At 39.9% G+C, this 16,399-nt stretch overlaps 1 protein-coding gene across 1 annotated transcript in view; it reads left to right on the top strand.

Annotated features, from left to right (window-relative positions):
* The first annotated feature begins 305 nt into the window (after positions 1-305).
* gfra3 (GDNF family receptor alpha 3) overlaps positions 306-16,399 on the top strand; it is a 33,952-nt gene continuing 17,858 nt past the window's right edge. Inside the window, exons 1-3 of the mRNA XM_028588819.1 lie at positions 306-375; positions 4,195-4,491; positions 12,953-13,024. Coding sequence (XP_028444620.1) covers positions 306-375; positions 4,195-4,491; positions 12,953-13,024 — 439 coding nt within the window. The remainder of the gene's footprint in view (positions 376-4,194; positions 4,492-12,952; positions 13,025-16,399) is intronic.

Raw genomic sequence — 16,399 nt, 5'->3', positions numbered from 1 at the left:
TGGGAAAAAAAGAGCTAAAATTGGATAAGTGGAAGCAACATGTGACGTCTGGCCCTCAGTGTTCTCTGACCTGTTTGGCAAGTCTGATGTGGAACAACAATCACAGCCAGAATGCTTAAAAAGGAGAGTCTCGGTCTGCTTCCAGCCAAAGATTGAATCAAGCTCTATCAGAGCATGAATTCATACCTAAACTATCACCTTACTGCAATCTATTCATAAGAATAGAAACTGTAAAGGAAGTGAGATCTCGTAAGATTTAAGATGTTAGGGACCTTTTGCCTATTCTGTAAGATCTAGGGCTGAAGATGGAGACGTTTGTAGACAGCCGGGATCACAACAAGAAAGATGGAAAAATGACTTTACAAGAGAATGTTGGTGAGTTTGATGGCTGTGGACGGCCCTCAGTTACAATGCTTGTACATTTTTATGGGAGCTATATTTATTTCTGTGCTCGCAAAGTAATCGTTTAACTAAAAACGCAAAGGTTTCAGTTTCTCAGAGAAAGTGCTGTGGTGGCTCTGCATCATATAACGCATCTTCTGTTCAGAAAAGAAATGCTGAATAGGGATCGACCGATACAGTTTTTTTCAAGGCTGATACCGAATAAAACCGATACTTGGAACCAGTGAGTAGGTCAAAATTGAGATTTTGGAATGCTACAATCTCCAACACAAAACTTAGTTTGAATGCTTTAAGCAATGATTTAATATATGAGAAACTCTCAACACTCACGGGAAAAACTAGCGAGGCTTGGACCCAAATCTAGAATACAGAATTTCTTACCAAAACTGAACAAAAAAGTAAAACCAAAAAGCAAGCAGGCCAGGAAGAAAGACCACAGGAGCGCGACACGAACAGGCGCGGCAGAACACGACGCCACAATCCAAGACGGCACAGAACAGAACAACGATCCGACGAGACACAAAGAAAACACAGAGACTAAATATACAGGACAACGAGGTAAAACCAGGGACAGGGGACACGAGGGATAGGAACAGGTGTAACAGATCGGGGCGGGGCACACAATCACAATGGCGGGAAAACACAAGACAGGATGTAAAACAAGACAAGACAAGGGAGAAAACAGAATACTACAAAATAAAACAGGAAACACTACACAGTCACTCACAATGGTGACAGTAACAGAGAGTCAGATAGTGTTGTGGGCGGGACATGTAGTCCGACTCAGTGGTGGGTGAAACCGAAGCAGAGGGACAGACACAGAGCTGTAGACGAGCCAAAATAGCACACTGACACAAGTCATTAACTTTATCGGTTATCAGGCAATTAAAATGCTGATACAGACAATCTGCAAACTGACAAAAAAAAAATATATATATATATATATATAATAATAATCAGCCAGGGCCGATAATCGGTCTGTCCCTAATGCTGAATGAGCGACTGCATACAGAGGCGAGCCCGGGTGTGACGTCATCGAATGAATAAACACATTAAAGTATAGTTCAACCTGCTGTCAGTAGCCAGGATTTTATTGGATCTCCACCCGAGGGTCCATGCAGCGCTGATGATGCAAGATGACATCACCAAAATTGTCCAATGAATGAGTTGACTGTCAGTCCTTGTGACTTCATGTTTTCTCCTCTTGGTTTATTTGTAAGTTAATGTGATGCACACATAGTATACTACTATCTGAAGTCTCTTTAATATAGACCTTAGTGGTCACCTAATACTGTATCTGAAGTCTCTTTAATATAGACCTTAGTGGTCCCCTAATTCTGTATCTGAAGTCTCTTTAATATAGACCTTAGTGGTCCCCTAATACTGTATCTGAAGTCTCTTTTATATAGACCTTAGTGGTCCCCTAATACTGTATCTGAAGTATCTTTTATATAGACCTTAGTGGTCCCCTAATACTGTATCTGAAGTCTCTTTTATATAGGCCTTAGTGGTCCCCTAATACTGTATCTGAAGTCTCTTTTATATAGACCTTAGTGGTTCCCAAATACTGTATCTGAAGTCTCTTTTATATAGACCTTAGTGGTCCCCTAATACTGTATCTGAAGTCTCTTTTATGTAGACCTTAATGGTCCCCTAATACTGTATCTGAAGTCTCTTTCCTGAAATTCAGCCTTGGTGCAGAATTACAGCCACTAGAGCCAGTCCCACAATGAGCTTTCCTTAGTATGTGCCATTTCTGTGTCTGTAGCTATTGAGGAGGAGAGAGGGGGGGTGAAGGTGGAGGGTGGGGGTGTGGTCTTGACCAACTGCCACTTTGCTCGTTTGAAAGCCATGTTGTCTCTCTCTCATGGGTGGGCCGAATTCTCTGGGCGGGCAAAGCAGAGATCGGCCCATCTGAGCTTTCATTTTGTCAAAGGCAGAGCAGGATACCCAGGGCTCGGTTCACACCTATCACCATTTCTAGCCACTGGGGAAACCTAAAGCAGGCTGGGGGAACTAGGGCTGTCCCAAACGAATATTTTTTAAATGATTAATCTAGCGATTGTTTTTTCAATTAGTCGACTAATCTAACGATTCATTTTTTGATTAATCTAACTATCAATTTTTCAATTAGCGATTATTTACCCAATGCTCAATTATTATCAATTTACACAAAATAAATTTCAATAAGGTTCAAATCTCTGTTTATTAAAATAGTTTACCACTGCACTGTTCAAGTAAAATGAATTTGTAGTGCAACCTGAAGCCAGATGTAGCTATCAATCCAACAACAAAATACAGTCACTTTCAGGGGGAATACAAAAATAAAAACTTAAAGTAAACAGAGCAAGTGCAAAAAGAGTAGCCTGTATTTGCTTTTTTTAACAGTAGTAGGTAAAATAATGAACAAACTCTTGTTTAACATTCAAGCTCTTCTTCCTTTAATTTAACTTTAATTATTTGTATTTAAAGGCTGGTTAAGCACTGTAGGGAGGAGAAGTTGGACAGTTTTTTTTGTCTCGTTCCAGTGATTGGCACATCTGGTTGATGGCGTCGGATATGCGTTAGCATGTTCGACGTATTTCCACACACATACCCAACAACTGCTGAACAACGGCAACACACAATCCTCGTCTTATCCACCACTCTCTCGCATGTAGCCTACTACTGGAACTGACCCGAAGACTGAAGTTTTAGACAAGAGGACATGATACGGGAGGCTCCAGGCTGCAGCCATACTGTCTCGAAATTTTGCCAAACTTGCGATCTTAAAGAGGCCGGCAGGGAACTCTTGTTGACTGTTGACTCACTCACTGGACCGTCATGAGGAGCTCGGCTAGCTTCAGAACTAATGCGGAGGTACAGATTAGGTTCCCCTAGAACCCGCGTATCTAACAGTAGTTCCACATTACGTTAGTTCCGCATGACATTAATTAATTTGCGTGTGAGTTTTATTTATTTATTTTATTTAGTGACGTGTCGACGCAAATTATTTGCGTCGACGCATTTACGTAGTCGATGAATCGTCCCAACCCCAGGGGGAATGCATATTAATGTTAAAAAAACCTCATAAAGTGAAATGTTCATGCCATCGGACCTTTAATGTGCAACTCAATACAACATACAGTACAGGCCAAAAGTTTGGACACACCTTCTCCTTTAATGCGTTCTTTTATTTATTTTCATGACTATTTACATTGTAGATTCTCACTGAAGGCATCAAAACTATGAATGAACACATATGGAATTATGTACTTAACAAAAAAGTGTGAAATAACTGAAAACATGTCTTATAAAGTAGCCACCCTTTGCTTTTTTATTAATAAGGGGAAAAATTCCACTAATTAACCCTGACAAAGTACACCTGTGAAGTGAAAACCATTTCAGGTGACTACCTCATGAAACTCATTGAGAGAACACCAAGGGTTTGCAGAGTTATCAAAAAAAGCAAAGGGTGGCTACTTTGAGGAATCTAAAATATAAGACATGTTTTCAGTTATTTCACACTTTTTTGTTAAGTACATAATTCCATATGTGTTCATTCATAGTTTTGATGCCTTCAGTGAGAATCTACAATGTAAATAGTCATGAAAATAAAGAAACACATTGAATGAGAAGGTGTGTCCAAACTTTTGGCCTGTACTGTATGTAGTAGGGAGTCCCTGTTCTTCCTCTTTCAGGTTAGGGGTCTTTAGCTTATAAACGTTGAAGACCCTTGTTCTAGAACATCATAGGTCACCCCCTCCCTAGACTTTAAACGTGTCTCTCTCCGTCTCTTCTGTCCTCTCCTAGGTGTGTTGCCAGCCTCAGCACCGGTCTTCCCCTTCCCTCCCTCCCCCACTGACTGTGTTGAAGCCCATCGAGTGTGCGCCGTCGACCCCCGCTGTGAGGCATTGTACAGGGGCCTGGAGCTGTGTGCGGCCGACGCACAGGTGTCTCCGCTGGGGGAGCAGGTGGCTGCAGAGTGCCTGGAGGGACAGGACGCTCTGCTAAATAAACACCCCGCTCTCCTGGCCTGCAAGTGCCAGCGTGGCTTCCGCAAGGAGGAGCAGTGCCTGCGCATCTACTGGAGGGTTCGCCTGCTGCCAGGTCAGTCACGCCTCAGCTTCAGTGGTGGAACGAAGTATTCCGATCATTTACTTAATGAAACGTACTAATACCACAAGGCAAAAATACTCTGTTACAAGTAATAGTCCTGCTTTGAAAATCTTACTTAATTAAAAGTATATAAGTATCATCAGGAAAATGCAAGTAACGTATTAAAAGTAAAAGTACTCGATGCAGAAAAATCCTCCCATTTTAGAAAGTGTAAAGGATCCAAACAGCTGTGTGTTTAATGGTCTAATCATCTCAGCTGGACTTGTAGGCTGTTATGTTGTTGGTTAGTTTCATTTATAATAAATAAGATCTTATAAACTACATGTGTTTTGGGTGCAGAAATCTTAATGTGTAAAGTAACTAGTAACTAAAGCTGTCAGATGAATGTAGTGGAGTAAAAAGTACAATATTCCTCTCTGAAATGTAGCGGAGTGGAAGTAGAAAGTGTCATGAAAAGAAAAGACTCAAGTAAAGTACAAGTACCTCAACATTTGGACTGTAGTGTAGAAGTACAGTACTGGAGTAAATGTACTCAGTTACATACCACCACTGCTCAGCTTTACGGAGCTTTTTAGCATCTTTCAGCTCAGTGTTTTGGTTTAATGACCTGAACTTTTGTTGGTTCAGTCTCACAGCTCTCCAGCTCTGATAGAGCCTCTGTCCTCTACCTGCTCAGGTACTCTGTCCTCTACCTGCTCTGGTACTCTGTCCTCTACCTGCTCAGGTACTCTGTCCTCTACCTGATCAGGTACTCTCTCCTCTACCTGCTCAGGTACTCTGTCCTTTACCTGATCAGGTACTCTCTCCTCTACCTGATCAGGTACTCTGTCCTCTACCTGCTCAGGTACTCTGTCCTCTACCTGCTCAGGTACTCTGTCCTCTACCTGCTCAGGTACTCTGTCCTCTACCTGCTCAGGCACTCTGTCCTCCACTTGATGAGCTCCAAACAGCAGACAGACAGTCAGAAAGCAGCTGGTGAACACAGTGGAGCATTCAGCAGCTACAGAGAACAGATATGTCCCTTGTTAGTTGGTGGAGACTAGAAACTGCTAAAAGAGAGAATATTGGGCTGACCTTCATCAGGTGGACACAAACATAACTAATGTTGCTCTTTGTCAGCTGGATGTGTGAATAGTTTACTCTATGCTAACAAGTTAGCCATAACAACTCAAACATGTGCACAATGGAGAAAAAAAACCCCATTATTAACAGTATCAGTGCAGCTTTAACGGTGAGACACTGGAATAATCCATCTGAGCTTCTTTTTTATTTATTTTTAAAATTCCATATAAAATACCAAAACCAATAATGTGTTACTCCATTGCTCGTTTGTGGCTCTCAGTCCCAAACATCATGTTTAAAAAGGGCTCAGTGATTAAAAACCTCATACAGACGCATTTGTAAATTAATCCACATTGCTCTAGTGACAGTGTTGGGAAGGATAATTTCAAAACGTATTCCGTTAAGGAATATAGAATACATGCCCAAAAATGTAATTTGTAACGTATTCCATTACATTACTCAATCTGAGTAACGTATTCTGAATACTTGGATTACTTCCACATTGAATTGCATTTTATAAGTGTAGGAATGCGGCCATCAAATCCTGCTTACTAAACAGGCCTAGTCTGTTGTGTTCTTCTGTTGTAAACAAGCAGATAGATTGTTGTATTTGTAGTCCCGAACTGCATACTACAAAAATCTAACCGCAGTCCAAGCTACCATGAGCTAATTTTAGCTAACGTTAGCTAGCATGTCAAACGGGGCTAGTCAGTCTTTCAACCGCTCTGGGGCAAGTAAATCAGCACGTAGGAGAATGTAAAGTCGCACATCGACTAAGCAGGTACGATACAACTATAAAAGGTGCAAGGTGACCCGTAAAACTACAGCAGACGACTACCCCTGGCTAATAAAAATAAATAAATAATTACTTTAAGATGCTTCTTCAGGTTGGAGGTGGAGTAATTTGGACGCTGAAAGGAGGTTGGTTGCTGGCAAGCAGAGGTTGCACTGCACAGTTATATTTTGTTTTCCCTTCTCTTTCTTTAATGTGAAATGCTGTTTGAATTTCCAAGATAGAAACGCAGTCCTGCCCTGGCTCTGTCGTGCCGGTTCCGACTCCATTGTGAATGATCACGCAAATAGCTAATTTTTTCATTTTGATATTGGGGCTTCTGGGATATGCATGCCGTTGCCTTACTTTATTCAGAGTGAATAAACTCGTGAAACAGAGAAGTATTGTCATGTAATCCATTGATTTCAACAATGTAACTGTATTCTAAATACCAACTATTTAAATTGTAACGGAATTCAATTCAATTCAGTTTTATTTATAGTATCAATTCATAACAAGAGTTATCTCAAGAGACTTTACAGATAGAGTAGGTCTAAACCACACTCTATAATTTACAAAGACCCAACAATTCCAGTAATTCCCCAAGAGCATGCATTCAGTGCGACAAATACAGTTACTCATAATTTGTATTCTGAATACATAACGCCGGTCCATGTATTCCGTTACTCCCCAACACTGTCTAGTGAGTATTTCTGGCAGCAGGACAGTGTGTGAGAGATTGAGTCAAAGTAAACTACAGTGTGTGTGTGTGTGTGTGTGTGTGTGTGTGTGTGTGTGTGTGTGTGTGTGTGTGTGTGTGTCACCCAGCGCAACAGTTTATCCACTGAACAGAGAATATCTGTTTGTAGGATCGATTTAATAATTTTTTGGTTTTGCTCACGTTTGTTGACAATAAGAAATGTATCCTCCATCGCTGTAAATATCTAAAGTTTGTGTCCCCTCATTTGAAAAGATGCCTTGTGCACATTATATAGAAACCTATCTGCACAGGTGTACCGAGGAGCTCCAGATGCTGTTTGTTGCACTTATAGAGAGAAACATCTTGCAGCAGATGAGAAAACCAACCTGTGATCATTTCTATAGCAGCACGGGAACTAAACACTTTAATGCAGACCTGCTTCATTTCTACTTTAGCCATAAAATGTGTCATGATCCCAAACCAGCCTCATGTAAAAGTGAGGTCCAGGCAGAAGACCTCACTGTGAACACACACACACACACACACACACACACACACACACATGCATCAGTAAGTAAGCTAACAGCAGCCAGCGGACTGGTCCTCCCCTGTGGCCTATTAGTCAGCGGAGCATTAGTGTAATTACACACTCTTCAGTTCCTAACGCTGCTAGGCTGCTCTAGCGTGTCATTACCATAAATATATAGCCTAGAATAGGATTTACATACATAAACACTTTACATGCCATTACATTCTTCATTGAGTTTGAACTTTTCAGTGTGTTTGAATCATTTGCAGCAACAAACGGCTCTCACACGGCTCAATCAAGGCTCACGGTGATTTGGGGGTTGGCCCACCGACAGAGGTGCTGTTGTGTTGTTTTCATGATATATGAGATTGATATTTTCATCTCGTTCTCGTGAACTTCTTTTTAAATGAGAAATGAAACAAACTGAAGACTAAAGCAACACTGTGCTACAGTCATTATAGACCTTTAGCGCTGGGCAATGTTTCAACAACTACCATCCACACATAACAAACACAGCACTATGTGATGGTAAAACTGTCCGCTATTTCGGAAGTTGCATTAATTAATAAGCATAATGTCATCCAAGATTAATAACGTTGTCTACCTGAACACGTAGAATGGCTCTGATCTCCGAATACTGGCTGATAGAGGACAACAACACATACATAACTTATCTACATCCGCTTTGAGCACTGCTTTCATGTTTTGCTTCATTTTAACCCAAACTCACACAGCTCTGTCTTTGGAATCAATCAATGTCAGCACTCAGCCGGGGGAGGCCGACCAGTTGGGCTGTTTTTAGCTACATTAGTGGTGATAAATCCTAATATCTTTGGTGAACATGTCCTGTTCTCTTTATATATTTTATACTGTCCAACCAGTAAAACATGTCCTGTTCTGTAGACATGGTCCTTATTTATTCATTCATGTTGTACCAGTCCAATATGACCATCAGTTGAAATAAACCTTGTGTTGTAAGAAAACTTGTTTAATTTGTTATGCATCTATTTTGATGCGTTTTCCCGTAACTTTTGTACTTTTACATATGTTTAAAAATATCGAAATTAATTTCTATATTGCAATATTCATAATCGATATTGAATGGTCTCACAGCCACTCCAGACAATGCCTGTGATTCCACCGGCCGTAACGCAGTGCGGCCCAGAAGTGGAGAACAATATGCGCTAGGTCTTTTTTTGACGGAGCAAAGCAGCATTCGGACATCGTTCCTCATTGATTGGCACTGAGTTTGAAAGAGAGACTGAATAAGGAGCCGATACAAAAAAGAAGTAACCACTGTAATGTTGTCACTGGCCTCCATGCTGCTTTCTGTTTACTAAAGCTGTTTTCTGGCATGTTCGTGATGTCAAACTTGACTCTAGAAATAAACAGAAAGGCAACCTTTTCCACTGGTATTGGGAAAGGACACTATCGCCTATTCTTACTGGGTTCTCCCACGTTCCAAAAACCTGGATATACACGCTAGTTTGGGTGGAAAAGGGTTTAAGGAGGATAACATTTCTGAATGTGCAAAGGTTAGGGTGGTTTTACTTCACGGAGCCCACTGCACAGCAGGGGGTGCAGGGGGAGGCCTTTCTGATCATTCCTGTTTTCTTTAATGGCAATATCTCTATGCACAAAAGTGTCCAAACAAAGGTAATCAGAAAACGGTATATCAGTGAAAACACCAGTGAATCATTCATTCAGCTTTTCTCCTCCAAACCCACCCTCTCAGGGGTCTCAGTCACTGAGCTTGTAGACAATTGCAATTGTAAAATTACAAATGTTATTGATGCCATTGCTCCCACTAAGGTCAAAGCTGTATCTGGTAAGAAAGGATCTCCATGGAGAAATGTCATACTGGTAAGAACAGAAAAAAGAGAGTGTCGAAAAGCACAACGCAGGTGGCGAAAAACTAATCTCCAGGTCCACTACAACACTTATAAAGAGAGACTTCGCATTTATAATTTGGAACTGAGGAATGCTAGGCGGCCCTTCTTTTTGGACATTATTGCCAAAAACAGTAGTAATTCACGTGCTTTGTTTGCTACTGTCAATAGGTTAACCAACCCTCCAGTACCAGTAGCATCTGAGCTTTTATCCACCGAGGCCTGCAATGATTTTGCCACTTTCTTCAAAAGACAAAATTCTGAAAATTAGACAAACAGTCAGTGCTTCCATATCGAATACAGAGTTTGTGCTGTTACAGTGTCCAGGCAAAACAAATTCCAATATGACCCAATTCCATATGATTAACCGTAAAAACCTGGAGGACATTATACAACATCTGAAAACCTCCTCCTGTTGCCTTGATATTCTACCAACAGGCCTTTTCAAAAAAGTCTGAATTGTTTGGCCCTGAAAACTGCTGTCATCAAGCCACTCTTAAAAAAGAACAATCTAGACACGTCACTAATGAGCAACTATAGGCCGATATCAAACCTTCCATTTTTAAGTAAAATCATTGAAAAAACGGTTTCTCTACAACTCAACCTTTGCTTGTCACTAAACAACAGTTTAGATGCCTTCCAGATGGGTTTTCGACCACATCACAGCACTGAGACGGCTCTTGTTAAAGTCTTTAATGACATCCACTTAAACTTAAATTTCAGTCTTAGTATTACTTGATCTCAGCGCTGCATTTGATACGGTCGACCATGACATATTACTAGACCGATTGGACAACTGGGTTGGCATTTCTGGCTCTGTACTAAAGTGCTTTGAGTCTTATTTAAAGAATAGGGACTACTTTGTGTCTATAGGGAATTATACATCCGAGCATACAAATATGACGTGCGGAGTTCCCCAAGGCTCAGTTCTGGGACCTCTCTTGTTTAACATCTACATGCTTCCACTGGCTAAAATTATGGAAAACAATAAAATAAGCTACCATAGTTATGTGTATGACACACAAATTTATATAACCTTATCACCAGGGGACTATAGTCCAATACAACAACTGACTAAGTGCATTGAACAAATCCACAACTGGATGTGCCAGAATTTTCTTAAATTAAATGACGAAAAAATTGAGGTGGTTGTTTTTGGAGCAAAAGAGGAACGATTAAAAGTCAGCACTCAGCTTCAAACGACAATGTTAAAAACAACAGACAAAGCCAGAAATCTTAGTGTAGTCATGGATTCAGACCTGAATTTTAACAGCCACATTAAGACACTTACAAAGTCAGCCTATTAGCACCTTAAAAATATAATAAGGGTTAAAGGACTTATGTCTCAGCAGGATTTGGAAAAACTTCTCCATGCTTTTATCTTCAGTAGACTTGACTACTGCAACGGTGTCTTTACAGGTCTCCCTAAAAAATCAATCAGACAGCTGCAGCTGATTCAGAATGCTGCTGCTCGAGTCCTCACTAAGACCAAGAAAGTGGAACACATCACTCCAGTACTGAAGTCTCTACACTGGCTTCCAGTGCCTCAAAGAATTGATTTCAAAATACTTTTGCTGGTTTAGGGCCAAAATACATTTCTGATCTGCTACTACACTATGACCCACCCAGACCTCTCAGGTCGTCTGGGACAGATCTACTTGTTGTCCCCAGAGTCAGAACTAAACAGGGGGAAGCAGCATTCAGTTTTTACGCTCCACATATCTGGAACAAACTCCCAGAAAACGCAGGTCCGCTGCAACTCTCAGTTCTTTTAAATCAAAGCTAAAGACCTATCTTTTTGATGTTGTCTTTCTTTAAATAACTGTTGATTTGTTATACTGAAGTGGCATTGATGACACTGTATGACATTCTATAACTGCTCTTTAATGTTTAATTTCTTATACTGCACTGTAACTTTTATTCACGTATTTTATCTCTCAGTTCTTATACTGCACTGCCAATTTTATTCTTGTCTTTTATCTAGTGGTATTTAAGAGACTGTCTGCGAGTCCGCTATTAAGAGACGGTCTGCGAGTCTGTTCCGAGTTTTTGACAAGGTTTGCCGAAGAAAATAACTTAGCCTTGTGATGACAATCACATTGAATCGTCATTCAATTCAATTGAAAAATAAATAACAGTAATTTCTTATACTGCACTGTAACTTTTATTTGTGTATTTTATCTCTCAGTTCTTTAAATTATTATACTGCACTGTAAATTTTATTCTTGTTTTTAAATAGTTTTTAATTGTTTTCTAACCGCTCTTTAATGTTTTATGTAAAGCAGTTTGAATTGCCCTGTTGCTGAAATGTGCTATACAAATAAAGCTGCCTTGCCTTGCCTTTCTTCTTCTTATCAGCTTTTTTTTTAAGTAAATATGATTTCAATACAGCGAACTGTTAAAATGCACTGACAACTTCATTTAGACATGGAATAGAAGATTTATCACAGAATCATTTCCACAGAGCAGCATGATAGTGGGTCCAGTTATCAATCAATTATGACTGCATTAAAATTGTGGGTGCTTTGAATGTTCTGTACATGTTGATGTTGCAGATGACTCATGTTTACACCCATGATCTTCATATCATTGCAGGATTTTCCACCACTTTCATATCTCTTTCCTGTATCGCCGTTTATTTACTCTTCTGTGTGTCATTGCGTACTCGTACCTCCATAAAGTCTTATCTTTAATATTTGTTTTCAGGGACATTACCAACCAGAGACAGCATCTTGCGTTAAAAACTGGGATCAAACCTACCAGCCTCATTTTTATTTTTCTGCAGTTTTAGCTAAATACTTGCCTGTTCATAGATCCTGAAAAAGTGTATCTTGGAGACAAGATAACTTACAGCACATCAGGTCAGAAAAACTGACAAACAACCAGTAGCTTTTCCTCTTTTAATGTGTCTGACGCTGATAAATAGCATGAAGACAGTCTCACCCAGAGTTATAAATCATATCAAGTAGTTTGAAGTGGTACAAATTGTCCATTCTCGTACATCTTACCCAATGCTGTGTATACTGCAGTCAATCACAATCTATTTACTTAGAGGTTTGAATTGTGTCTGGAAATCTTGAGCACAGTTTTAGACAGGTTTAGATTTTTAAGCAGCTACCTTGTTTCCCTCGGGGAGTTCTGTTTTAGGAGAGTAAGTAGTTCTTGTACTGTGCCACATAGATTGAGTTGTTCTCCAATAATTTAAACTGGACAACTTTTCAAAAATGACAATTTGGACAATACCTTTTTTAAATTTACCGGCCTCAGAGTGAACTCATTACACCATTTCTTTCACTGTGGGAAAACATTTCAAATCATTGTAATGGCGTCATTCCAGATATTACACTCATAACCTCGTTCCAGTGCATTTCAGGAGGCCACATGGAGTTTGATTGAGAACAGTGTTTGTCTACATTTGTTCCTTTCGTCAAGCTTCTGTGGTTCACATGGCAAGTGATCACTCAGTTGTTTGCCAATGTTTGTGTGTTCCTTTTCTCCAGGGGAGGACGAGCTGGAAATATCTCCCTATGACGACACAATGATGGACACTCGCATGGCTTCCTTAGTGGCAGGTAAAACACACACACAAACACGCACAAACCACACGCACACACACACACACACACACACACACACACACACACACACACACACACACACACACACACACACGCAGACTCACTCGAACCACTCTATTATGATGACGTCTCTATCACAGTGCAGCAGTGATGAATCACTGAGCCTCAGACATGTAAATCAATATGTATGGCGTTATATATGTGTCACATTCCTGAGCGAGTAATTGTATGTTTTGAGCACAGAGAACTATATTTTGCAAGCACATTACATTGCATTTTGAACAGAAATTCTCGCAAAAAGAATTTAGTTTGAGTAAACAAAAACCTATTTCGTGCACAATAAATGTATTTGCATGTCTTTCTCTGCTCGCAGGTAGAAGCCTCTCAACCTCTTCTTTCTGCGCGCTCAACTCTAGACACGCTCGCTCAGATTTTCACAGCGTTACAAGCATTGACATATAAAATAAAAATACCAGTGAAGTATATTAGAAGCACTTTTCCGGTGAGCGCTGAGTGTTACTGCACAGCCTCCAACTGACAGAGACAACGTAAATGTGACGTGAGCAACCTGTCTGAAAGTTGTAAGTCTTCTGGTAGCTGTGCCAAGAGAAATCTCAATCATTCCCAATCTTGCAGAGACGGAAAGCGTAGATGTAAGAAGATAACATGGGCACAGGCTAATTATTGCTAACTAAAATGATAGTTAATATTAGTATTAAACCTAAACAGCTAACGTAAGTCGAAACTGCCTGTGAGCTTCTCCTGTACTATAGCCTACGGTAATTCCTCTACTATGCGACAGTAAGTGGCTTGGTTATGACACAATCGTTAGCCTATTTTTACAAAAACATCTGCTACGGAGCCATAACGTTAGGTAGAAGGTAATGGCGCCTTATATACATTGTCGTGTTTCTTTAGAAATAAACAATGGACAAATTTTAAACGCTTCAGATGTAAAGTTATTCACTGTCAAAGTGACGTCAAAATGAATGGCAGTCAATGGAATGCTAACGGGAGGTGATCGCTTTGTAGCATCAAAATGGCGCCATAGGAGGTTCGAGTTCTGAAGCGAAGCTTACCCCCTTGGTTACAAGTGTGCCACAAAACCAACCAATCGCAGAATCAATAGGTCAATTCTGATTGGCTGTTCGTCTCCAATTAGATTACAATCAGGCATCAGGAAAAAAAAATCTAGGAGGAACAGTCTTTTTCAGTCAACACTTGTTGGTACAGCAAATTCGACTGTTCGAGCTGTTCGACTAATGTTACTGGATTAAAACACATTTCGGTCTGTATTTTGTATTATTGCTAGCTATATCACAGAAATGTCTTAATATTTGTGTGTACTATAATGCCGTTGTTTTGTTTGACTCATATCTCCTTGTGTGTCTAACATTAGTTTGATTCATCCTTCACAAGCAATCTAGCTAGCTCACACACAGCAGCCGACATGTCATCTGAACAGGCATCTCACAGCACTGTAACTAGCTAAGTTAGGTATCGCAATGCGAAACTGAACAGCAGTAGGCCTGTCACACTATAGCCACATGTAGTTTTTAATACTTTGGTTACATTACCGTATTTTATTAACCTGAATTATGTTGCTATATTAGCTTGCGAAGGAGCTATCCATTGCTAACGCTAATTTGTCTCAAAAAGCAGAAATGTTAGCTAACTTCTGCCAAGATATGATTTTACTAGAGACCTTAGAGGTGTTATAAGACTCGTCAAGTGTTGTCATGTGTTTACACTGTCCTAAAATCAAACCACATCTTGGCAGTAGCGTTAGTTAGCTACTGCTTTTTGACATAAATTAGCTAGCTAGCTAATGTTAGCAACGGATAGCTACTTTGCAAGTCAATAAAATATAGCCATGGCAAACAGAATTAAGGTTAATAAAACACGATATCTATGTAACCAGTATTACAAACTTCTTTTAATTGGCTGTATTGTGACATTTTAGGTGTGTTCAGATGAATATGCTGGGCTAATGTTAGATTGCTTGTGAAGGATGACGTTAGTAGCACACGGAGCTATGTAATTCAAACAACGGTATTGTGATTAACACAACTATTAAGGCATGTCTGTAATATACCGGTCGATCAATAATATAAAATACTGTAGGTGCTACAGTAGCATATTACTTTAATATTAATTTCACATTAGGTAATACCCTTACGTTACCCAGCATTTACAGAATCTAACATTTACATAATATCTATCCTATGCGTAATCAAGTTGTGATAAATGAAGCCATCCTCTACAATCATTTGGCCAAATGTGTTTTTACAGTATTTATATAGTATAGTATATAGTATACTCTCTGGCCTCACTGTTGGTATCCATGAAAAGAAGAAAGCGACGGTTGGGTTTCGGAAAAGAAGAACAGGACGGTTGGGTTTAGGAAACGTGACACGTGGGACGCAATCAACGGGACGTGGGACACCAACGGCACGGTTGGGTTTAGGAAAAGAAGAACAGGACGTTTGGGTTGAGTAAAAGAAGAAAGCGACGGTTGGGTTTTGGTAACGTGACACGCGGGACATGATTCCCGGTCTCCTGGGTGAAAGTCCTCTGTTGTTTGACCCATCCACCACCCCAACCAACCTCCCTATGCAGATTTTCGGGCTTTCATACTCTAGTAGCTCTTAATGCTATGTAACTTCTCATTGAGAATTGTGCTGTCATCATGAAAGATGCTTCCCATTGAAATAATTAGTTTAAAAAAACATGCTGACCATCACGAAAAAAAAACAAAAAACGAGATAAACGTGTTTGTGTACACAAATCAAATAGATTAAATTAAGTGACCATTTCACGAACTGCCATTAGACTGGGTTGAAGATGTTCATACATACACATATATAGCTGTCAAACCAATTTCAAATCTATAGGTTTAACAAACGCTTCAGTGATTAACTATTACTGTTAGAGCAGCTGGATTAAATGTTGGTGAAATGTGTTAATGCAAATCAGAAGAGAAGCGTATCAAAAGTATTGTGAGCATTACATTGTGAAAGAGAGTTACTTCCCATGAAAGGTTTTGTCTTTGATGACACACTGATTAGGTGTGGTGAAAGAGTCACTGTGTTATTCTGTGTGTTGCACTTAGTCAATGGAACATGAGAACATTACATTACAAGTTTCAAAAAAACGAGCCATCTTGATGATCTGCTTTGAGAGTTGTGAGGTTTTACCACCTGCTTGTGATAATAGTACCAAAGTGATAAAACAAACTGTTACTCTCTTCTTCTGGGATTGCGTCTGTTACCCAGTCTGCAGAAGGTGAATTTATACCTACTGTAAATCACCCTATTATGGTGTTAGAATACCATTCTGTGAGTTACTTCCCTCTAATCTTCTTCGAGT

This window comes from Perca flavescens, chromosome 10 (genome assembly GCF_004354835.1).
Source record: "Perca flavescens isolate YP-PL-M2 chromosome 10, PFLA_1.0, whole genome shotgun sequence".
In the NCBI taxonomy this organism is placed as follows: Eukaryota; Metazoa; Chordata; class Actinopteri; order Perciformes; family Percidae; genus Perca; species Perca flavescens.
The sequence above is the reverse complement of the archived record's forward strand: the minus strand, read 5'-3'. Positions and strand labels throughout refer to the sequence as shown.